The following is a 26,533-nucleotide window of genomic DNA, read 5'->3' on the forward strand; positions in this document are numbered from 1 at the left end:
CATTTTTAGTTTCATTGTTGTAACTGTAATATTAGGTTCTCATTAGAGCATTTTTAGTTTCATTGTTGTAACTGTAATATTAGATTCTCATTAGAGCATTTTTAGTTTCATTGTTGTAACTGTAATATTAGGTTCTCATTAGAGCATTTTTAGTTTCATTGTTGTAACTGTTATATTAGATTCTCATTAGAGCATTATTAGTTTCATTGTTGTAACTGTAATATCAGGTTCTCATTAGAGCAATTTTAGTTTCATCATTCTAACAGGATATTGTATTTTAGTGAGAATAATGGTTATTTCATTGCAGTTATTAAAATATTCTATGATAATATCTTCTGCCATTGTAATTGTGAAAGTTGTTTTAGCTAGATGTAATGCTAGGTTGCAGTCACAACATTGCTAATTTCAGTGCTCTAACTGTAACATTAGATTTCAGTCACAACGTTGATCATTTCAGTTTAACATTAGGTGAGGACATTAATACATATCTGCTGGTTTCAGTGACAACATAGTTCGTTCTGCTGCTGGACTGTTTCAGAACGGTGGGATTTCCTGGCAACTTTTCTTGTGTTTGGTCTTTGCATGGATGGTGGTGTATATCAGTATTCGGAAAGGGAAGATATCCATACAAAGAGTAAGTACCAGGTACCTATTGTGTTTTAACAAATATCCTTAGAAAGAGTTGTTGTGGTTCCAGAAGATAATTCTAACCTGTATTACAATTACTATTGACATAGTTGTTAAGGTAACAACAGTAACATGTGTAAAATGCACTTCATGGTTCTCGAGGTTGCGAGTTAACTAACAATAGGTAAAAATGTGTAAGTCTTTGTTTCTAACATGTAACTTTCATTTATTGTATTGTTTCTTCTTACACAGAAGCAAATATATTAACAATGGACAACATTTCATAGTCATTTGTCTATGATAATACTATAAAGTGTGTCAAATTTTGATGGGAGATATGTTTTTGGTAATTAAAATTATTTGATTTACAATATATCTCCCTATATTTTATAACATATCTATATAAGTATAATAGTACTCTCTGTTGTATGTCCATATAACTACTTATCTATATAAACATAACAGTACTGTCTGTTGTATATCTATGTAACAACTTATCTATATAAATATAACAGTACTGTCTGTTGTATATCCATGAATTACTTATCTATATAAGACATACAACTGTATGTTGTATGTCTATAGTACAATCTGTTGTATGTTCATGTAACTACTTATCTATATAAATATAATAGAACTGTCTGTTGTATGTTCATGTAACTACTTATATATATAAATATAATAAAATGTCTGTTGTATGTCCATGTAACTGCTTATATATATAAATATAGTACTAATGTGAGTTGTGTGTCTATGTAACTATTTATCTATATAAATATAGTAGTACTGTCTGTTCTATGTCCATATATCTATTTATCTATATAAATAGATAAATATAAAATATAGTTAATATTCAATATATATAAGTACAATTTTCAATATACATAAGTACACTGTTCAATATATACAAGTACACTGTTCAATATATACATAAGTAAATGTTCAATATATACATAAGTACACTGTTCAATATATACATAAGTAAATGTTCAATATATACATAAGTACACTGTTCAATATATACATAAGTAAATGTTCAATATATACATAAGTAAATGTTCAATATATACATAAGTAAATGTTCAATATATACATAAGTACACTGTTCAATATATACATAAGTAAATGTTCAATATATACATAAGTACACTGTTCAATATATACATAAGTAAATGTTCAATATATACATAAGTAAATGTTCAATATATACATAAGTACACTGTTCAATATATACATAAGTAAATGTTCAATATATACATAAGTAAATGTTCAATATATACATAAGTACACTGTTCAATATATACATAAGTAAATGTTCAATATATACATAAGTAAATGTTCAATATATACATAAGTACACTGTTCAATATATACATAAGTAAATGTTCAATATATACATAAGTAAATGTTCAATATATACATAAGTACACTGTTCAATATATACATAAGTACACTGTTCAATATATACATAAGTAAATGTTCAATATATACATATATATAATTACAATGTTCAATATCTATAAGTATACTGTTCAACATACAAATATACAAAAATGCAGTTCAATAAACGTACATACAATTTCCAATATATATACATAAGTAAAATGTTCAATATACACAAGTACGGAGTTCAATATATATAACTACAATTACAATATACGTTAGTACAATACTCAAAATATATACAAATATAATGTTCAATATATATGCAAGTACAATGTTCAATATACATAAGTACAGAGTTCAATATACTTAAGTACAATATTAAATATATATAATAACAATTTTCAGTATACATAAATACAATGTCCACTTTACACAACTACAATGTTGAATATATATATATATATAAATACAATGTTCAATATATATATATATTAAGTACAAAGTTTAATATTTAAGAGTAGTTTTGAACATACGAGTACAGAGTTTAACATATATAAGTACAATGTCCATGTAACTATTTATCTATATGAATATAACAGTATTGTCTGTTATATGTTCATGTAACAACTTATCTGTATAAATATAATGTTACTGTCTGTTGTATGTCCATGTCACTACTTATCTATATCCGGCCCGGCATGGCCAGGTTGGTTATGGCGTGCGACTCGTAATCCGAGGGTCGCGGGTTCGCATCCTCGTCGCGCCAAACATGCTCGCCTTTTTAGTCGTGGGGGCGTTATTATGTGCGGTCAATCTCACAATTCGTTGATAAAAGAGTAGGCCAAGAGTTGGCGGTGTGTGGTGATGACTAGCTGCCTTCCCTCTAGTCTTACACTGCTAAATTAGGGACGGCTAACGCAGATAGCCCTCGAGTAGCTTTGCGCGAAATTCAAAACAAACAAACTTATCTGTCTGTAGTATGTCCGTGTAATTATTTATCTATATAAATATAGTAGTATTGTCTGTTGTATGTCCATGTAACTACTTATCTATATAAATATAATAGAACTGTATGTTGTACGTCCATGTAACGTTATCTATATAAATATAATAGAACTGTCTGTTGTACGTCCATGTAACGTTATCTATATAAATATGAAAGAACTGTATGTTCTACGTCCATGTAACGTTATCTAAATAAATATGATAGAAATGTCTGTTGTATGTCCGTGTAACTACTTATCTATATAAATATGATAGAACTGTCTGTTGTACGTCCATGTAACGTTATCTGTATAAATATAATAGAACTGTCTGTTGTACGTCCATGTAACGTTATCTATATAAATATAATAGAACTGTATGTTGTACGTCCATGTAACGTTATCTATATAAATATGATAGAACTGTATGTTGTACGTCCATGTAACGTTATCTATATAAATATAATAGAACTGTATGTTGTACGTCCATGTAACGTTATCTATATAAATATGATATAACTATCTGTTGTACGTCCACGTAACGTTATCTATATAAATATGATAGAACTATCTGTTGTATGTCCGTGTAACCACTTATCTATATAAATATAATAGAACTGTCTGTTGTATGTCCATATAACGTTGTCTATATAAATATGATATAACTGTCTGTTGTATATCCATGTGACGTTATCTATATAAATATAATAGAACTGTCTGTTGTACGTCCATGTAACGTTATCTATATAAATATAATATAACTGTCTGATGTATGTCCATGTAACGTTGTCTATATAAATATGATAGAACTGTCTGTTGTATGTCCATGTAACGTTGTCTATATAAATATGATAGAACTGTCTCTTGTACGTTCATGTAACGTTATCTATATAAATATAATAGAACTGTCACCACATACAAATTTTCAGTTTTCATTTTACGGTTGTTAACTCTACTTTGTAGATGGATCTTCAATAAATCTAATGTGGAGGTTCGTTGGGCTTACGGTGAGATTTGTGTTAATTTACGGTTTCACATATGTGAGCCTTTTTACTTTTTTTAATAATTGTATACAAAGAAAGCAACTTTTCGTAAGATATCCTGTCATTAGTCATGAATTTGCATAACTTTTGTCTAAGATACTCCAACTATTTACTAGTTTATTACAAAGCAAAGTTACTACTGTAGTTAATTAATGAAGATCGCTGATGGTAAATAAGTTAAAAATGGGGTTTTAGATATTAGTTCTCAGTTCTTGTGTTTTAAAGATAAATTATGTTAAGTGTATTATTAACTCTAACCCTAAGAAGTAAGAACGTGTACCAGTGGCCTTCATTGTAATTAGATTACACCAGTTTCCAAACATTTTACCTTCCACAGACACGTAACGACTAACTGGGCCACTTACGTCATTGTTCCAAGGTTGGCAGGTTGGGTAGTATTGATTCAGGTTTTTATTATGACTAGATATATTCATATAAATGTTAATTTTATGTTAACTGAGTCAAGCAACTGTTTCACATCTTATACATTCCATCATATTCACGATTTTGTTTTGTTTTTTGCATGACGAAAAATTACACGTTGTCGTTACGCATTTTATGAATTAATCGCAATAATTTATATCGAATTTTATGTATACTTCATATCTAGAAAGTAGACATACATTATTTTAATAAATTCCGTTAGTTATATGGTAGGTCCTTGCCATCTTGGTATTTGTACGTTTGCCGAGATGAAACCAACACATTTGTTCAGGTTAAAGCTACGTAAAATTAATTAGATTTATTATTATAAAGTTATTAATAGAAATTGAAAAATTCATATATTTTACGTTATTGTTTGTCTATGCGCAAAACTACACAACGGATAATTAGTGTTTTACCTACCACAGGTATCAAACACAGGTTTTAGCATTATAAGCGCTTAGACTTCCAATTGAACAACCAGGGGCTTCTGTTCTTACATTAGAAGCTTATTCAGAATTTATTAATACATTACATTCAACATTTTATGTCTTTGTTTCCGACATTCGCGCAAAGCTACACGCAATAGCTGCCTGTCTCCACTAGATATCCCTGGTCCCATGTTCTCTTTTATTTGTCTGACCGATTAGTGAGATTTGACAGCTACTTTTATGACGCACTCACAGCCCGAAAGTGATTCGCGAAAGGTTTGTGCAATAAGATGCCAACTATGTATTTTACGATTTACAATCCAGCCATCTGACTTCTGGACCACGACCATCTCTTACGATCCAGCCATCTGACTTCTGGACCACGACCATCTCTTTGGGGAAGAGATGGAATGCAAGAAACATTTGTTTGAATGTAATATAAATTAACGTTTTAAATAAACTTTATGGACAAATTAAAACTCATCTTTTTATTGATGTTAAAACTATGAATAGTTTTGTTTCTTTTGCAGACCTCACTCTTTCCTACTGTTATTGTTATATTGGTTCTGATGGTTCTCTTGGGCACATCTGCAAGCCACTCGGGATTCAGAAGAGGACTGGATACTTACTTAACTTTCAAGTGGAAAACCTTGAACAACCCAGAGGTTAGTCTTATCAGTATCCTCTAATCTTCTATTTAAACATTTAGACAACCCTACAAACTCAATGTAATTAATACTGAAGACACAAGACATTACGATACTGATATAAACAGGCACAGAAGCAAGAAGCTCACTTAATATCTTAATATTACACTAGATGAACCCTATTTAAAATGTCTTTGTCTTGGACTGTGTTGTTATTGCTAACATTTATAAATCTTCAGAAAATCTAGATTGGACGATTTTATCTTTTACTCAATATTTCAGATCTGGCACGATTCGACAACCCAGGTTGTCCTTAGTCTGGGGATAGGTTCAGGTGTGGTCCAGATCCTAGGAAGAAGAAGTTGCCTCAGCTTTCCCATCCTTGAAGACACGATGGTGGTGATCCTCGTTAATGGCTTGATAGCTTTCTTTAGTGGAGTAGTGGTGTTCGGTTGTTTGGGAGTAGTGGCTGAAGCGATGAACAAAGAAAATGTCCTCGTGTTACGAGAAGGTGGGAAGAATGTTCATGTTCTAACCTCTTCACTTACAAGTATTAAATAATAAAGGAACTCTTTAGGCTCTATAGTGGTAGATAGAACACCATTCTATACGACATGCACGTAGTTTCTGTTCATTCTACGATCCCTATGGTTTTGTTGTTTTTTGTTGTTGTTTCTCTTCAGTTTTTAACCCATATAGTTAACTTTATACAAGTAGCATTTTGTTGTTTCTCTTCAGTTTTTAACCCATATAGTTAACTTTATACAAGTAGCATTTTGTTGTTTCTCTTCAGTTTTTAACCCATATAGTTAACTTTATACAAGTAGCATTTTGTTGTTTCTCTTCAGTTTTTAACCCATATAGTTAACTTTATACAAGTAGCATTTTGTTGTTTCTCTTCAGTTTTTAACCCATATAGTTAACTTTATACAAGTAGCATTTTGTTGTTTCTCTTCAGTTTTAACCCATATAGTTAACTTTATACAAGTAGCATTTTGTTGTTTCTCTTCAGTTTTAACCCATATAGTTAACTTTATACAAGTAGCATTTTGTTGTTTCTCTTCAGTTTTAACCCATATAGTTAACTTTATACAAGTAGCATTTTGTTGTTTCTCTTCAGTTTTTAACCCATATAGTTAACTTTATACAAGTAGCATTTTGTTGTTTCTCTTCAGTTTTTAACCCATATAGTTAACTTTATACATGTAGCATTTTGTTGTTTCTCTTCAGTTTTTAACCCATATAGTTAACTTTATACATGTAGCATTTTGTTGTTTCTCTTCAGTTTTTCTCTTCAACCCATATAGTTAACTTTATACAAGTAGCATTTTGTTGTTTCTCTTCAGTTTTAACCCATATAGTTAACTTTATACAAGTAGCATTTTGTTGTTTCTCTTCAGTTTTAACCCATATAGTTAACTTTATACAAGTAGCATTTTGTTGTTTCTCTTCAGTTTTAACCCATATAGTTAACTTTATACAAGTAGCATTTTGTTGTTTCTCTTCAGTTTTAACCCATATAGTTAACTTTATACAAGTAGCATTTTGTTGTTTCTCTTCAGTTTTAACCCATATAGTTAACTTTATACAAGTAGCATTTTGTTGTTTCTCTTCAGTTTTAACCCATATAGTTAACTTTATACAAGTAGCATTTTGTTGTTTCTCTTCAGTTTTAACCCATATAGTTAACTTTATACAAGTAGCATTTTTGTTTCTTCAGTTTTAACCCAGTTAACTTATACATGTAGCATTTGTTGTTTCTCTTCAGTTTTAACCCATATAGTTAACTTTATACAAGTAGCATTTTGTTGTTTCTCTTCAGTTTTTAACCCATATAGTTAACTTTATACAAGTAGCATTTTGTTGTTTCTCTTCAGTTTTTAACCCATATAGTTAACTTTATACATGTAGCATTTTGTTGTTTCTCTTCAGTTTTTAACCCATATAGTTAACTTTATACAAGTAGCATTTTGTTGTTTCTCTTCAGTTTTTAACCCATATAGTTAACTTTATACAAGTAGCATTTTGTTGTTTCTCTTCAGTTTTAACCCATATAGTTAACTTTATACATGTAGCATTTGTTTGTTTCTCTTCAGTTTTAACCCATATAGTTAACTTTATAAAGTAGCATTTTGTTGTTTCTCTTCAGTTTTAACCCATATAGTTAACTTTATACAAGTAGCATTTTGTTGTTTCTCTTCAGTTTTTAACCCATATAGTTAACTTTATACAAGTAGCATTTTGTTGTTTCTCTTCAGTTTTTAACCCATATAGTTAACTTTATACATGTAGCATTTTGTTGTTTCTCTTCAGTTTTTAACCCATATAGTTAACTTTATACAAGTAGCATTTTGTTGTTTCTCTTCAGTTTTTAACCCATATAGTTAACTTTATACATGTAGCATTTTGTTGTTTCTCTTCAGTTTTAACCCATATAGTTAACTTTATACATGTAGCATTTTGTTGTTTCTCTTCAGTTTTTAACCCATATAGTTAACTTTATACAAGTAGCATTTTGTTGTTTCTCTTCAGTTTTTAACCCATATAGTTAACTTTATACAAGTAGCATTTTGTTGTTTCTCTTCAGTTTTTAACCCATATAGTTAACTTTATACATGTAGCATTTTGTTGTTTCTCTTCAGTTTTTAACCCATATAGTTAACTTTATACAAGTAGCATTTTGTTGTTTCTCTTCAGTTTTTAACCCATATAGTTAACTTTATACATGTAGCATTTTGTTGTTTCTCTTCAGTTTTAACCCATATAGTTAACTTTATACAAGTAGCACTTTGTTGTTTCTCTTCAGTTTTTAACCCATATAGTTAACTTTATACAAGTAGCACTTTGTCTTCCTCCTTTCTGCAACCCCTTCTTTGGTGAACTGTTACACTAAGTATTCATTTTGTTCCTACAATCTATTTGGTTCGGTTATCCAATATGTTTATCTTCCTGTTGCTACATTCCTCATTAAATGTTGTTCTAATGTTTCTTCATCTTCCAATATATCTGATTAAATGTTGCTCTAATGTTTCCTTCCTTTTGCAGCATTGTTCTTAAATGCTACGGTTTTCATCATGCTGTTTCCTGTCTGATTAAATGTTTCAATATGTTTCTCTTCATCTTGTAATCTCTTTAGTTAAATGTTACAACAAGTTTCTCTTCATCTTGTAATCTCTTTAGTTAAATGTTTCAATATGTTTTTCTTCATCTTGTAATAACTTTAGTTAAATGTTACAACAAGTTTCTCTTCATATTGTAATCTCCTTAATTAAATGTTTCAATATGTTTCTCTTCATCTTGTAATCTCTTTAGTTAAATGTTTCAATATGTTTCTCTTCATCTCGTAGTCTCTTTAGTTAAATGTTACAACAAGTTTCTCTTCATCTCGTAGTCTCTTTAGTTAAATGTTTCAATATGTTTCTCTTCATCTTGTAATCTCCTTAGTTAAATGTTTCAATATATTTCTCTTCATCTTGTAATCTCTTTAGTTAAATGTTTCAATACGTTTCTCTTCATCTTGTAAACTCCTTAGTTAAATGTTTCAATATATTTCTCTTCATCTTGTAATCTCTTTAGTTAAATGTTTCAATACGTTTCTCTTCATCTTGTAAACTCCTTAGTTAAATGTTTCAATATATTTCTTTTCATCTCGTAGTCTCTTTAGTTAAATGTTTCAATATGTTTCTCTTCATCTCGTAGTCTCTTTAGTTAAATGTTACAACAAGTTTCTCTTCATCTCGTAGTCTCTTTAGTTAAATGTTTCAATATGTTTCTCTTCATCTTGTAATCTCTTTAGTTAAATGTTTCAATATGTTTCTCTTCATCTCGTAGTCTCTTTAGTTAAATGTTACAACAAGTTTCTCTTCATCTCGTAGTCTCTTTAGTTAAATGTTTCAATATGTTTCTCTTCATCTTGTAATCTCTTTAGTTAAATGTTACAACAAGTTTCTCTTCAGCTTGTAATCTCCTTTGTTAAATATTTCAATATGTTTCTCTTCATCTTGTAATCTCTTTAGTTAAATGTTTCAATATGTTTTTCTTCATCTCGTAGTCTCTTTAGTTAAATGTTTCAATATGTTTCTCTTCATCTCGTAGTCTCTTTAGTTAAATGTTACAACAAGTTTCTTTCATCTCGTAGTCTCTTTAGTTAAATGTTTCAACATGTTTTTCTTCATCTTGTAATCTCTTTAGTTAAATGTTTCAATATGTTTCTCTTCATCTTGTAATCTCTTTAGTTAAATGTTTCAATATGTTTCTCTTCATCTTGTAATCTCTTTAGTTAAATGTTACAACAAGTTTCTCTTCAGCTTGTAATCTCCTTTGTTAAATATTTCAATATGTTTCTCTTCATCTTGTAATCTCTTTAGTTAAATGTTTCAATATGTTTCTCTTCATCTCGTAGTCTCTTTAGTTAAATGTTACAAGTTTCTCTTCATCTCGTAGTCTCTTTAGTTAAATGTTACAACAAGTTTCTCTTCATCTCGTAGTCTCTTTAGTTAAATGTTTCAATATGTTTCTCTTCATCTTGTAATCTCTTTAGTTAAATGTTACAACAAGTTTCTCTTCAGCTTGTAATCTCCTTTGTTAAATATTTCAATATGTTTCTCTTCATCTTGTAATCTCTTTAGTTAAATGTTTCAATATGTTTTTCTTCATCTCGTAGTCTCTTTAGTTAAATGTTTCAATATGTTTCTCTTCATCTCGTAGTCTCTTTAGTTAAATGTTACAACAAGTTTCTTTCATCTCGTAGTCTCTTTAGTTAAATGTTTCAACATGTTTTTCTTCATCTTGTAATCTCTTTAGTTAAATGTTTCAATATGTTTCTCTTCATCTTGTAATCTCTTTAGTTAAATGTTTCAATATGTTTCTCTTCATCTTGTAGTCTCTTTAGTTAAATGTTACAACAAGTTTCTCTTCAGCTTGTAATCTCCTTTGTTAAATATTTCAATATGTTTCTCTTCATCTTGTAATCTCTTTAGTTAAATGTTTCAATATGTTTCTCTTCATCTCGTAGTCTCTTTAGTTAAATGTTACAAGTTTCTCTTCATCTCGTAGTCTCTTTAGTTAAATGTTACAACAAGTTTCTTTCATCTCGTAGTCTCTTTAGTTAAATGTTTCAATATGTTTCTCTTCATCTCGTAGTCTCTTTAGTTAAATGTTACAAGTTTCTCTTCATCTCGTAGTCTCTTTAGTTAAATGTTACAACAAGTTTCTTTCATCTCGTAGTCTCTTTAGTTAAATGTTTCAATATGTTTCTCTTCATCTTGTAGTCTCTTTGGTTAAATATTACAGTAATTTTTTTGATTCTGCAATCCCTCTAGCTCAGTGTTGCACTTGGTTTATTGTAACACGTATAAAAAGCTTGAGTAAGGTTAATATACATGTTTTATACCAGTTAGTCAGTTCTTAGACAATCATAATTACAATTAATTATAAATAGTCTTAGTTTATCCTACACGTATGTTCCTTGTGAAACGTTGTGTTAATAGTTCATCCTACACGTATTTTCCTTCTGAAACGTTGTGTTAATAGTTCATCCTACACGTATGTTCCTTCTGAAACGTTGTGTTAATAATTCATCCCACGCGTATGTTCCTTGTGAAACGTTGTGTTAATAGTTCATCCTACGCGTATGTTCCTTGTGAAACGTTGTGTTAATAGTTCATCCTACGCGTATGTTCCTTGTGAAACGTGGTGTTAATAGTTCATCCTACATATATCTTCATTTTCAAATCTAGTGTTCATGCACGCATGTAACTTCGTTTTAAGCCTAATTTTAAAGCTTTGAGTTACACACAAGTGTCACAGCCCTGACTTGCTTTTATTTATTTACTCAAGGTTTTTAAACCATTTGTAGTGCTGTGCCATTAATTCCAATCTACTGGTGTATTTGTATTCACCATAGAACTGGGAGTGTCTTTTGTGTCCTTGTCTGCGGCTTTGTCCTTGTTACCAGGAGCTGTGCTGTGGTCTCTCGTGTTCTTCGTCTTCTTGGTATGGGCCAGCTTCAGTAGGCAAGATGTAATCGTATTGTCTCTTGCTGCCTCATTGATCGAACACCTTAACATTCCCTGGCTCAAGCGCCACCGTGCGACGTATCTTTTCATCGTCTGCTTAGTTCTCTTTTGTTTGGGTCTTCTTCTAGCAACAGAGGTAAGAAAATCTTTCAGTACCCTTTCCTTAATCACAGAGAAACTACATACCCACCTGTTTTGTTTAGATGTATAGTCCATTACTAATAGCCTAAAACACTTTAGATGCTTTGATAACATGTGACATACCGTTACAATTAATTATACTTTGTTAATCAGCGGACTAGTTAATTAGTTAGTTGTGAGTTTCTCTTTCCCACAAAAAATGAATATCAGTTAACAAAAGGAGACACAAAGGACTTACTCTGCAGCAGACTAGTTTCCACGACTGAATTAGGCCTACTTTATTAATTTGCTTTTTTCTTACAAGCAACATTGATAACTGTTGTTGTTTTGAATTAAGCACAAAGCTACACAATGGGCTATCTGTGCTCTGCCCACCACGGGTATAGAAACCCGGATTTTAGCGTTGTAAGTCCGCAAACATACCGCTAAACCACTGGGGGCAACATTGATAACCTGTTAATTTAGCGAAATTACTGTACTGCAATGGAAGTAGCCAATCATAGAATAGATTAGGCCTCTACGTCATCTTCACTAAAATTCATGTTATGGAGAGGAAGAACAATTTATGAATAAATTATTATACATTTATTGTTTTTATTTTATTTTTTACCATCAGCTCATCAGGTGATATGAACGAGGACGTGAACTATGAAAGAAATAGATTAAACTTGGATAAAAATAGGTCGTAGGTTAAAAACTACTTTACATTTATCAGACATTTAAAGTAAAGAAAGACGTATTTTTTTATTAAAACTTTGTGTAATAGGTTAGTGCTAAATAACGTCAAACATTTTGCATTTTTCGGCAAAAGTTTTACTGAAATACAGGCTAAAACAATATTTGTCCTCACTAAGCCTAAAGAGTACCATTGACATTACAATAACTATAATTTTAACACAATTGAATATATATACCAGAATAAACTTATAAAGTGTGTTAGTTATCTATCAATTTAATCATTGAACCTATACACTAATTGATGCCTATCATATCACTGAACCCATACTAACTGTTGGGTACCTACTATAATGTCTCTGAGCCTATACAGACTGTTAGATACCTACTATATCTATAGGTACCTTATAACTGATCATATAAATATTGGTAAATACAAATCACTAAATCTATACAAACTGTTCGGTACCTACTATATCACTGAGATATATAGACTGTTGGGTACCTACTACGTCACTGAGTCTATGCAGATTGTTGGGTATCTACTTTATTACTGAACCTATTATCAGGTTCTTACTTATGTGTGAGCAGGTTTCTTTAAAGTTGGTGGCTGTGACTTGTTGGTGATAAATTTCAGCAATAAATGGACAGTGCAATATCCACTTATTTTCAAATAATATATTCGAAACAAGTTAAACGTACATACCAAGTTCGTTACCAAGTTGTATCCAGAAGTCTAAATAATTCCCTTTTTCGTCAAACTCTACACAGGTTAATTTAAAACATACTCTAAATATATTATTACAATAACATTTGTGATGCTAACTTTATAAATTACCTGTTATGGTTAAATTTACATGCCATCTAACTTTACTTTTACTTTCACCAACTTTACTTACTTGTGCTAATTTGATCACATAAATATTTTTTTGTATGTTGACTGAGGCCTTAAACTTCCTGCAAGCTATGAGACGCTATAATGTAACAATACCCTTTTGAAATAATGAGAAAAGGTTTCAGAAGAATCGATTAACATGACGTCAACTCACAAAAATTAAACTACAGAATAACAATTTGTACAGTTATGTATTCAAACTTGTCTTAACTATCGCTACTAAAACAACTTACATTAATGTCACACATTATAAAATAAATTTTCAGTATCAAACTTTAAATGAACAATCGTGTATGTCTAACATCTACACAAACTGTTTGGTAACTACTATATCAATAAACTTATACAGACTGTTGGGTATCTACTTTATTACTGAACCTATACAAGGTGTTGGGTATCTACTGTATCAATAAACCTATATTAATTATTGAGTACCTACTATATTACTGAACCTATACAAACAGCTGGTACCAACTATATCAATAAACTTATACAGACTGTTTGGTACTTACTATATTACTGAACCTATACAGACTATTGGGTACCTACTATATCATTGAACCTATACAGACAGTTGGGTACCTACTATATCACTGAACCTATACAAACTGTTAAGTACCTACTACATCTGTGAGCGTTCTTTATTATTGAATGTTCAGTGAAAGTTGTTCGTAATTTTAAGCCTTATCATTCATCAAGATTCCAAAATCTTATAAGAATTAAATGTTTGATTTCTATTTTTTTGCCATAATTCTATATGCTCATGTTACTCAGTAGGGTTTACATTGTCTGTGCGAACATTTATTGATTTTTGTTTTCGCTATATTAAGAAAGCTCGATACTGAATAGTTGTTCTGAAATAATAGGCAGCTGGAATTATATTTCAACTTAATTAGTTAGATTTATAATTATTTTATTTAACTGTTTAAATTAGGCCAAATCTATTGGGATTTAGTTCAAACCAGAGTTACATTACCGAAAGTGTTTCATATATACAATATGTTCCCTACATTTGTCTAACAGGGACAGACAACACTCGTTTTAAACAAGAGTTACAATACCGAAAATTTGTCATATTTAAAGGAGACTAAGTGAAATAAACAATTCCGCTTAATGTTTACTAACATTATTCTTGTAGTGTTTATTCGATGTATAACAGCTTCTTTCTCTCTTTTTTTTTTTTTTCCCCCAGGGAGGTATTCACCTGTTAGCTATCATCGACAAATACGCCATTGGTTGGCCGGCTTTAATCATATGTTTATTAGAATGTGGAGGAATTATGTGGTTGTATGGCAAGTATATAATTATCATACATCTTGAGTTTATTTTATAATTTCAAAGAACTAATCCTTATTGGCTCATTGAGTTTATATTTTATAAACACCATATGTTTATTTATCCAATGAGTTTATGGTTAAAAAGTACTTTATCGTTATAAGTCCATTGAGTTTATATTTTATAAACACTGTATCCTTATTGGTCCATTAAGTTTATAGACAGGTATCAAGCACAATATTGTGATTGGTTCATTCAGTTTATATTGTATAAACACGGTATCCTTACTGGTCCCTTGGGCTTATATTTCACAAGAACTATATCTTTAATGGTCTTGTGACTTTATAGATAACAAACAGGTCAATAGAGTTTATAGTTTATAAACACGATATCATTATTGGTCCACTTGAACTATCTTTTTATTTGTCAACTAAGTTCATAACTTACAGTCAATGTTTTATTCGTTAATTATTAAGTTTTGGTAATGTACAAGTGCTTATCTGTTATTGGCTGATTAAATTTGCAAGACCTTTTATTGGTTACTTAAATATCTTGCTCAACTAAGCTCATAACTTTCAGGCACTGTACTCTTATTTCACAGCAAAAAAACTGTTCCATTCTTGGTAAACTGGGTTTATAACGTGCAAACATTATTCAGTTATTTGTCAACTGTTATAATCAACTATTTATTATATGTTTTACAGTACTTAGTAAAAAAAAAATAATGTTAAATGTGGGTTTGGGCATTGCATCGCAGAATGATAATTCAAATTTTAGACTAGTTTCAGTTATTAGGGTCCTAGAATAATTTATTGGTGTTTAGAAAACGTTACTAGACTATCTCGATCATAGAATGAGTCAGTATTTTGGATAATTACTATCGTATCAGGATCATAAAACAAGAATCAGAATTTGAAAACTGTTACTACATATCTAAATCATGGAATATATTATCTAGAAGTACAATGATGGTCAATATATATACTCTTCAAAACAAGAAACGCAAAAGGGATTTTTTTTTTATTCTAAAGAGAAATATATGTAATAACGTTACAAGCTCAGAGTATGTGATGTTACACGTGTTAAGGCACTGATTGTCAGACCAAAATGACAATAAAAGTTGTGCACTTTGAAAACGGAGGAAAACATCGGATTTTTCGCCAAAACGCATGCGTGTCCAATACATTTGTTTGAGAGATCTGCATGTTCTGCAAGTGCAACATGTGCAAAATCCCTATAAAAGTCACGGGTTCTCGGTTTCCATAGCTCAGTGTTAAGCCACCGACACGCAATACAGTTACGCCAAGACTGACTGAAGCACAACACAACAACGCCATTGGTCGCTTGGAAGCAGGCGAATCTCGATCAGATGTTGCCAGAGCTGTGAATGTCCACCCAAGCACCATCACAAGGCTATGGAATCGTCACCAACAACATGGATCAACTCGTGACCTCGTGTGACCACGCCCGCACAAGATCGCAACATCCGGTTACGTCACCTTCGGGATAGGACCATCACTGCGACGTCTACTGCCTCAACCATACCAAAGCTACGTAGGATTTCCGATCAGACCGTACGCAACCGTCTACGAGATTCTTAGGCCCCATGTGCAACCCATCATGGTGAACGTCAACGACGTTTTTCAACATGACAACGCCCGTCCTCACACAGCCCGACTCACCACTGTCTTCTTGAGACACCACAACATCAACGTTCTTCCCTGGCCCTCCAGATCACCAAATTTAAACCCCATCGAACATCTTTGGGACGAGTTGGACAACCTCAACCGCAGACTCTACCTCAGCTTGCAGCAGCTTTGCAGGCTGAGTGGACAGCCATTCCACAGGATGTGATTCATCATCTCATCGCTTCCATGGGCAGGAGATGCCAAGCAGTTATTGATGCTCACGGGGGGCATACTCGTTATTGACGTTGAGTGACGTTAAACTTCACCTAGTGAGCGTGGACTTCGCCTTTGCAGACTTTGGATGTTCAGCAGTGAATGTGCAAAGTTTCACACATGTCATACAGAACTAACTTGTTAACAATTTGTCTCATATTTTGCCTTTTGCGTTTCTATTTTTGAAGAGTATATATACACACATACACATATACAAGTACAATGTTCAATATGTATATACACAAGATCCTACATCATATATATGAAAAACGGCTGATTTGGGTTGAGAAAATTTCTTATGTAGAGGAGCGAACTGATCCTACATCAATACAAATGTCATTTTAGGTGCTTCTAACTTCTTTGACGATACCTACAACCTTAATGAAAGACATGCTCGAATGTGGAGGTATATTTGGAAGGTAGTAACTCCCTTTGTGATGTTGGTAAGTGTTAACACACAGTCGTATTGATTACAGAATTAATCCTTAGAGGTCTACCCCAATAAAAAAGATGTTTGTAGTGGAATCTTTGAAAACATTAATTTAAGTTATTAGTTTCTTAACTGATAAAAACAGTTTTGTTTCACTGGTAATATTTACAGAAAGCTAGTTTTAGGTTATAACTTTAAATAATTTGTATTATAAAACAACAAACTGTGGTTTACTGTTATAATTTCAAAAGCTAAAAACCAGTGGAGTAAAGCAGCTAACAAGGATGATATACCATTTCGGTCACCATAAATGTGTGAGGAGGCTGAGAAGTTGAACCAAAGTTATTTTAAACAACGACCCGTAGCAGACAAAGTTATAACCAATTTTTTAATCCATTATCAACTAAACAAGAGGAATATGAAGAAAGATTTCAAGTACTAAAGTTAGATTAGAAATCAATGAACATACCTATAACCGTTTTCCATCCTCGGTATGAAAACAGCCTTAAATGATCCTTCTTTCACCTCTGCTAGGCATCATCTTTAATTTAGGCTTTAGTCTCAGTAGATGATAAAAAGAAGTTTAGTCTTTAGACCATCTGTAAAACTATGTATTGAAAGGTGTGAATTACTTGTTAATGTAAATATTAAAGTACGTTTATCTATACAACTCACTTTTTTTTGTGCAGATAGTTCTTCTCTACACATTATTTGGCCATAAACAAACCCTAGGTCATGACAACCATCACCGTCGTCTTAGCCTTATAATTGGATGGATCTTGTTTATTACAGTCATAGCTGCTATTCCAATTTGCGCTGTTTACCTACTTGCCACTAAAGTCTTATCAAAACAGGCAGACAGAAAGGTAAAAACTTTTATAATATTCTCAAATGTGGCTAATTGTAAGCGTTAAAGAAACTACTCAACAAGCTAATCAGTCATAGGAACAGCACCCATCAGTATATATCTGTCAAAATAACTTCAAAAACTTGTATGGACCTTGCTGCATAACATGCTATAGTTAAAAACCAACATGGTACATACATCGTTACGTGACATGCTATAGTTAAAAACTCACGTGGTACACACATCGTTACGTGACATGCTATAGTTAAAAACTCACGTAGTACACACATTGTTACGTGACATGCTATAGTTAAAAACTCACGTGGTACATACATTGTTACGTGACATGCTATAGTTAAAAACTCACGTGGTACACACATCGTTACGTGACATGCTATAGTTAAAAACTCACGTAGTACACACATTGTTACGTGACATGCTATAGTTAAAAACTCACGTGGTACACACATTGTTACGTGACATGCTATAGTTAAAAACTCACGTGGTACACACATCGTTACGTGACATGCTATAGTTAAAAACTCACGTGGTACACACATTGTTACGTGACATGCTACAGTTAAAAACTCACGTGGTACATACATTGTTACGTGACATGCTATAGTTAAAACTCACGTGGTACACACATTGTTACGTGACATGCTACAGTTAAAAACTCACGTGGTATATACATCATTGCGTGACGTGCAGTGATAAAAGACTCACATTTTTTAACCCCACATGAGATGTAACTTGAGGAAACCTTTTAACAGTACTCCATTTATCATGTCCTTGCAATTTCTCAACTTTGTTTAAAATTGATAACTTGTTCCTGATTGACTCTCTCTGACATTAATGGTTACTGTGACTGAAACATAATTAAGTAGTCTATAAGTAAGCTTTTCTGACTACCTAGCTAACACTTCACCTGAAGAATGCAAGATTCATGATTACTGTGACTTATCTGGTCACTGAATGACCCTTCCGGTTTATCTAGCTAACATTTCACATGAAGTCAACAACATTCACAGATACTGTGACTATGATCATAAATACCTTTCTATTCGTCTCTTTGCATAAAGCTCGTAATTTTATTTTATCCAACATGAGATCAACATTATTTTGTATTACTTAATCTAAAAGTTTCCATTTCACAATGAAATAAACTATTGCTTTTAAATGTAGACTTTAGGTTCAACAAAAACTGTGTTCAAATATAAAATTAGGTTTAAAACAGACTCTGTTTAAATGTAGAGTGTGTGTTTTTCTTATAGCAAAGCCACATAGGACTATCTGCTGAGCCCACCGAGGGGAATCGAACCCCTGATTTTAGCGTTCTAAATCCGGAGACATACCGCTGTACTAGCGGGGGGCATTTAAATGTAGAACGTAGGTTTAACAAATACTGTATTTAAATGTAGAACGTTGGTTTAACAAATACTGTATTTAAATGTAGAACGTAGGTTTAACAAAGACTGCTTATCTGTAGAATGTAGGTTTAACAAAGACGGTGTTTATCTCTAAAATGTAGGTTTAACAAAGACTATTTATCTATAGAATGTAGGATTACAGAAGATTGTGTTCAAGTATAAAATATAGGCTTAACAAAGGCACTATTTACATATAGAATGTAGGTTTAGCAAAGACTGTTTATCTGTATATGCATATATATTCAACATTGTACTTATGTATATTCAATGTTGTACTAACGTATATACAACATTGTATTTATGTATATTCAACATTGAATTTATGTATATACAACAATTTAGTTATGAAGGTTTAACAAATATGTCTTTAAATATCCAATGTCGGTTTAACAAACACTGTGTATAAGTATGGAATGTAGGTTTAACAAAGACTGTGCTTAAACATAGAATGTAGGTTTAATAAACACTGTTTAAATATATAATGTAGGTTTAACAAAGACTGTTTAAATATATAATGTAGGTTTAACAAAGACTGTCTAAATATATAATGTAGGTTTAACAACGACTGTTTAAATATATAATGTAGGTTTAACAAAGACTGTGTTTAAATATAGAATGCACCTTTAAAAATACTGTGTTTAAATATAGAATGCACGGTAAACAAAGAATGTTTGAATATAGAATGTAGATTTAAAAGAAACTGTGTTTGAATATAGAATGTAGATTTAACAAAAACTGTGTTTGAATATAGAATGTAGATTTAACAAAAACTGTGTTTAAATATAGAATGCTCGGCTAGCGCAGAATGTTTATCTGTAGAATATAGCTCCAACAAAGACTGTGTCTAAATATAGAATATAGGTTTAACAAGGACTGTGTTTAAATATACAATGTAGATTTAACAAAGACTGTGTTTAAACATAGATAGCGCTTTAACAAAAGCTGTGTTTAAATGTAGAACGTAGGTTTAACAAAGACTGCTTATCTGTAGAATGTAGGTTTAACAAAGACGGTGTTTATCTCTAAAATGTAGGTTTAACAAAGACTATTTATCTATAGAATGTAGGATTACAGAAGATTGTGTTCAAGTATAGAATATAGGTATAACAAAGACTGTGTTTAAACAAAGAACATAGGATTAACAAAGACTGTATTTAAATATAGAATGTAGATCTACCAAAGACTGTTTAAATATAGAATGCACAGTTAACAAACAATGTTTCTCTGTAAAATGTAGGGTTAAAAAAGACACTATTTACATATAAAATGTAGGTTTAGCAAAGGCTGTTTATCTGTATATGCATATATATTCAACATTGTACTTATGTATATTCAGTGTTGTACTAACGTATATACAACATTGTATTTATGTATATTCAACATTGAATTTATGTATATACAACAATTTAGTTATGAAGGTTTAACACTGTTTAAATATATAATGTAGGTTTAACAAAGACTGTCTAAATATATAATGTAGGTTTAACAACGACTGTTTAAATATATAATGTAGGTTTAACAAAGACTGTCTAAATATATAATGTAGGTTTAACAAAGACTGTCTAAATATATAATGTAGGTTTAACAAAGACTGTGTTTAAATATAGAATGCACCTTTAAAAATACTGTGTTTAAATATAGAATGCACGGTAAACAAAGAATGTTTGAATATAGAATGTAGATTTAAAAAAAACTGTGTTTGAATATAGAATGTAGATTTAACAAAAACTGTGCTTAAATATAGAATGCTCGGCTAGCGCAGAATGTTTATCTGTAGAATATAGCTCCAACAAAGACTGTGTCTAAATATAGAATATAGGTTTAACAAGGACTGTGTTTAAATATACAATGTAGATTTAACAAAGACTGTGTTTAAACATAGATAGCGCTTTAACAAAAGCTGTGTTTAAATGTAGAATGTCGGTTTAACAAAGACTGTGTCTAAATAAAGAATGTCGGTTTAACAAAGACTGTGTCTAAATATAGAATATAGGTTTAACAAAGACTGTGTTTCAATATAGAATGCACGGTAAACAAAGAATGTTTGAATATAGAATGTAGATTTAAGAGAAACTGTGTTTGAATATAGAATGTAGATTTAACAAAGACTGTGTTTAAATATAGAATGCTCGGCTAGCGCAGAATGTTTATCTGCAGAATATAGGTCCAACAAAAGCTGTGTTTAAATGTAGAATGTCGGTTTAACAAAGACTGTGTCTAAATAAAGAATGTCGGTTTAACAAAGACTGTGTCTAAATATAGAATATAGGTTTAACAAAGACTGTGTCTACATATAGAATATAGGTGTAACAAAGGCTGTGTTTAAACATAGATGGCGGTTTAACAAAGACTGTGTCTAAATAAAGAATATCGGTTTAACAAAGACTGTGTCTAAATATAGAATATAGGTTTAACAAATAGTGTGTTTCAATATAGAATGCACGGTAAACAAAGAATGTTTAGCTGTAGAATATAGGTTTAACAAACACTGTGATTAAATATAGAATGTCAGTTTAACAAAGACTGTGTCTAAATATAGAATATAGGTGTAACAAAGGCTGTGTTTAAACATAGATGGCGGTTTAACAAAGACTGTGTCTAAATATAGAATGTCGGCTTAACAAAGACCGTGTTTAAATATAGAATATATGTTTAACAAATAGTGTGTTTAAAAATAGAATGCATGGTAAACAAAGAATGTTTATCTGTAAAATATAGGTTTATCATAGTCTTTGTTAAACCTATATTCTATATTTAAACAACGACTGTGTTTGAATATACAATATAGATTTAAGAAAGACTGTGTATAGATATCGAATGTTGGATTAACAAACACTGTGTCTAAATATAGAATGTAGGTTTAACAAAAACTGTTTAAATATAGAATGCGCTGTTAGCAAAGAATGTTTATCTCTAGAATATAGGTTTAACAAAGACTGTGTTTAAATATAGAATGTAGGTTTAACAAACACTGTGTTTGAATATAGAATGTCGGTTTAACAAATACTCTGTCTAAATACAGAAGGTAGGTTTAACAGAAACTGAGTTTAAATATAGAATGTAGGTTGAACAAAGACTGTGTTTAAATATAGAATGTCTGTTTAACAAACACTGTGTTTAAAGATCAAATGTCGGTTTAACAAAGACTGTGTTTGAATATAGAATGTATATTTAACAAACACTGTCTAAATATGGAATGTAGGTTTAACAAAGACTGTGTTTAAATATAGAATGTAGGTTTAACAAAGACTGTGTTTACATATAGAATGTAGGTTTAACAAAGACTGTGTTTAAATATAGAATGTAGATTTAACAAGGACCGTATTTGAATATAGAATGTAGGTTTAACAAGGACTGTGTTTAAATAAAGAATATAGATCTAACAAAGATTGTGTTTACCTGTAGAATTTGAAGTGCTTGCTGAGGTCACCGCTTGTTGAATCGTATCTGGAACGCTGCCAGTCTTCAAAAGATAAAAACTGCACCCAGCAAACTGGTCTTTCAGCGCAGATTATTGTAGTCAGAGTTAAAAATAGTCCTGACTCTACAGCAGTTCCTATTCCTTACGGGTATATGGTGGCTCCCCCTGCCAAGATTCGGAAATGCTTACAATTTCGAAGAAATAGAAGTTATTTAACTAACGATGAAGTAAGTGTTTTATGAACATTTTAACATACATATTTATTGTAATTTTACTCAACATATACAATACATAAATATCGGTGAATTCATACGGAATACTTATACATATTTTCTGGGCAATACTGAATCAAAAGTTAAGAATGCATTTTTAATAAAACGAGAAGGTAATGTACATTTGATCTCAATTGATAAGATTATATTAAAATAATTGATTGTACGTAACATAATGTTTCTCATGATATCAAAACCACAAGAGTTAGACACTTTTTATAAAATATTGAAAAGCTACATGTAAAACACTAATTATTTGTGAAATTAGCTGTTTTTCAATCTATCTTTAATTGTCATTTATAACAGACATTACATCGATTAATCAGTATAATAAATTTCATAAGAAAAGAGATCGTACTTATAGATAACTAAATACTTATAATCAAATTTATCTTCCTTCAGTCAGTTGTCTTTAAAGTCTTGAAAATCACACTAAGAACATGATAACGCAACTAATTAATTTCATGAGTATCATATTCGAAGTGCTACTTTGTAGAAGCATTCTGTATTAGTTTTTTATTGTTACATTCAGTAACAGTTTGTTTTACTACTTAGTGTATTAGATATACTTACCTTTTTATTTTGACGTTTTGTTTATTATTAAACATTTATTAAAACATTTTTAGCTTAATATGTGTATTTAAGGCTAACCTAAATATCCTAATCTGGCCGAAACGCGTATGGTATTATCGGGATGCTGACCGAAACTATTGTTGATAGCGATGGTATACAATTTATGAAACAGTACCTTCTTATCTTTAAATTACAAACATAAGAGAAATATATCTAATTAGCTATAGTGACAGTCAGGTTGATTTTTAGTTTCGCTCTCATCGGAATCTGTTATTAACTTCGAATAACACACATACACACACAACTGAAGGGAGTCCAGAATAACGTTTTATACAAGCGTGTTTCTATTCCAAATTAGAATGTTTGTACCTTTCAAGTACTGAAATTAAATAAAGCACGACTTTTACACATTATATAACAAGTACAAAACTTTTATTTATAACACAGTAAACTTTATTTGATTTTTTTTTATTTACCCTTCTCAAAGATGGGTTCGAGTAACTCCAGAACCCAACTGTATGATCCAACCAGTAGCAGTCAACAATTACAACAAATAACCGAGCCTGAGAATGTCATTAGCCCTCTAACGACAGAAAACTCAATTAAATCAAGTAACAACCGTATAAGTTTTAAGCCAATTAATCCTTCCACAGACAAGGAACAAGCAGTAAGTAGCAAGTTTTAAATACTAAACATTTCAAAAATATTAATAATCGGACTGTAAACAAAAATCCAGAATTATATTCTAGTTATTCACTAAGCCTTAGTTCTCTATCTAGAATATCAGTAGAGTAAACAAACTAACAAAAGTAGGTTTTAGATTTCACTGAGCCAGATCAGTGAAAAGAAGACCAATCACAATTAGTTGTTATCTAGAGGACATTAATAATAATTAATTCTTATCTGGAGGACACTAATCACAATTAGTTCTTATCTAGAGGACACCAATCATACTTAGTTCTTATCTAGAGGACACTGATCATACTTAGTTCTTATCTAAAGGACACTGATCATAATTAATTCTTATCTAGAGGACACTGATCATACTTAGTTCTTATCTAGAGGACACTAATCATACTTAGTTCTTATCTACAGGAGACTGATCATAATTAATTCTTATCTGGAGGACCCTAATCATACTTAGTTCTTATCTAGAGGACACTGATCATAATTAATTCTTATCTAGAGGACACTGATCATAATTACTTCTTATCTGGGGGACACTGATCATACTTAGTTCTTATCTGAAGGAAACTGATCATAATTAATTCTTATCTGGAGGATACTGATCATACTTAGTTCTTATCTGAAGGAAACTGATCATAATTAATTCTTATCTAGAGGACACTGATCATACTTAGTTCTTATCTGAAGGAGACTAATCATAATTAATTCTTATCTGGAGGACACTGATCATACTTAGTTCTTATCTACAGGACACTGATCATAATTAATTCTTATCTACAGGACACTGATTATAATTAATTCTTATCTGGAGGAGACTAATCATACTTAGTTCTTATCTACAGGACACTGATCATAATTAATTTTTATCTGGAGGACAATAATCATAATTAGTTCTTATCTGGAGGACACTGATCATACTTAGTTCTTATCTGAAGGAGACTAATCATAATTAATTCTTATCTGGAGGACCCTAATCATACTTAGTTCTTATCTACAGGACGCTGATCATAATTAGTTCTTATCTGAGAAGTACGTTATTTATGCTTACTTTCAGAGTGATGTGACTTCAGATGTAACTAAAAGAACAGAGATCAATCATCTAGGCTCTAAGAATACAGACGGAAGTCAACAGGAAGACATCACACAAGCTGAGGTGTATAACCCACCGCAACCTAGTAACAATTGTCCTAATGATAACAAACTACAAGTTCCCAAACTTTTAACCCCTCCTTCACGACGTGATAAAGTCTCGCATTCTCCTTGTTTAGGCCTTCAGTCGTATTCTCTTGCTTCCAGCTACAGCAGCCTACTCGATGAACTGGGCGATGTACCAGAAGGTCCTAGTATATTCTTCCAAGTCCCAACAATTTCCATCTCGGAGCCAACTCCGACTAAAGTTTTACATTGCGAAAACTCTCAGGAAATAACCATCCAAGAAGAGCACGCTTCAGCGCAGGTGAACACAGATGAAGAGGAAATGGTGAATCTTTCATCCACTCCTGACCATCGGTTACCAGCAGAAAATGAGTCTTTGTGTAATGCTCAGTCAGATGAGAGTCCTCTCAAAAGAAGCATAAGTAATCTTAGTCTCGCGTTGATGGAAGATCAGGAAGACAACCTTGAAATTTCAGTCTTCAAACACGCCAGTAAATTAAATCTCAAGGCTTCCAACCAGTTTCATCTCAAGGTACCACTACCAAACATTTCTATATCTAGGCCAGTAAGTCCTTCTCCAGGACAAAAAGAACCAATTAGACAAGCATTCAGCCAACCACCTTCTCCTTTGTGTTCCAACAAGTGTTTTTTCCCAGACGAAATGTTTAATTTCACGTCTTCAGATGTCCTCAAGAAAGTGAAATGTAGTGTCCCTGGTGATAACTCATCGTCTCTCAAGACGTTGCCAAATAGTTTAATCAATTCTAGAAGCAGTAGTTATAATATTTTAGTGGTCCCTAGCAATTCATCCCAACCAAATGGCTTGGATAATGCAGGATTTGAATCAAGCTAAAACTCTTACAATGTGCCTAATAGTTCAACCCAACCCAATGATTTAAATAGTACAGGAATTAATTCTAGCTAAAGTATTTACAAAATCCCTGATTGTCCATCCTAAACCAACGGCTTAAATGATGCAAGATTTAAGTTCAAATACAACTCTTACAAGATGCCTAAGAGTTCCAAACCAACGGTTTAGATAATACTGGATTTCAATCCAGCTAAAACTTTCACAATATAAGCTATCTCTACCATGAAATCTAGTTTAGTAATGACCCAGGTTTATTGAGGAAATGTCGTGTATACTCTTTATCGTATTCTTAGATGAGAGTTAAACACGTGTATGCTAAGCCTATCACATATTTATCTAGAATTTATTTGTATTTCATATCTACTGTTTCGAAGCGAATAAAATAGTATTATTTTTGTTTTAA

At 31.4% G+C, this 26,533-nt stretch overlaps 1 protein-coding gene and 1 long non-coding RNA gene across 3 annotated transcripts in view; one reads left to right on the top strand and one right to left on the bottom strand.

Annotated features, from left to right (window-relative positions):
- Positions 1–26,533, top strand: part of LOC143230185 (sodium- and chloride-dependent GABA transporter 2-like) — a 63,336-nt gene extending 36,803 nt beyond the window's left edge. Inside the window, exons 3-12 of one of the 2 annotated variants that reach the window (XM_076463312.1) lie at positions 502–634; positions 5,424–5,558; positions 5,823–6,051; positions 11,446–11,693; positions 14,461–14,560; positions 16,790–16,887; positions 17,564–17,740; positions 22,557–22,799; positions 23,905–24,084; positions 25,159–26,533. In XM_076463312.1, the coding sequence (XP_076319427.1) occupies positions 502–634; positions 5,424–5,558; positions 5,823–6,051; positions 11,446–11,693; positions 14,461–14,560; positions 16,790–16,887; positions 17,564–17,740; positions 22,557–22,799; positions 23,905–24,084; positions 25,159–26,112 (2,497 nt within the window). In that variant the 3' untranslated portion in view covers positions 26,113–26,533. The remainder of the gene's footprint in view (positions 1–501; positions 635–5,423; positions 5,559–5,822; positions 6,052–11,445; positions 11,694–14,460; positions 14,561–16,789; positions 16,888–17,563; positions 17,741–22,556; positions 22,800–23,904; positions 24,085–25,158) is intronic. The other variant, XM_076463313.1, reaches the window with a different exon arrangement.
- LOC143230186 (uncharacterized) lies at positions 11,346–22,689 on the bottom strand. The gene is made up of 3 exons (XR_013016274.1): positions 22,551–22,689; positions 17,344–17,481; positions 11,346–11,678 (listed from the first exon to the last, which is right to left on the bottom strand). It is a non-coding gene; the product is annotated as an uncharacterized LOC143230186 (long non-coding RNA).

Source organism: Tachypleus tridentatus, chromosome 10 (genome assembly GCF_004210375.1).
Source record: "Tachypleus tridentatus isolate NWPU-2018 chromosome 10, ASM421037v1, whole genome shotgun sequence".
Taxonomy (NCBI): domain Eukaryota; kingdom Metazoa; phylum Arthropoda; class Merostomata; order Xiphosura; family Limulidae; genus Tachypleus; species Tachypleus tridentatus.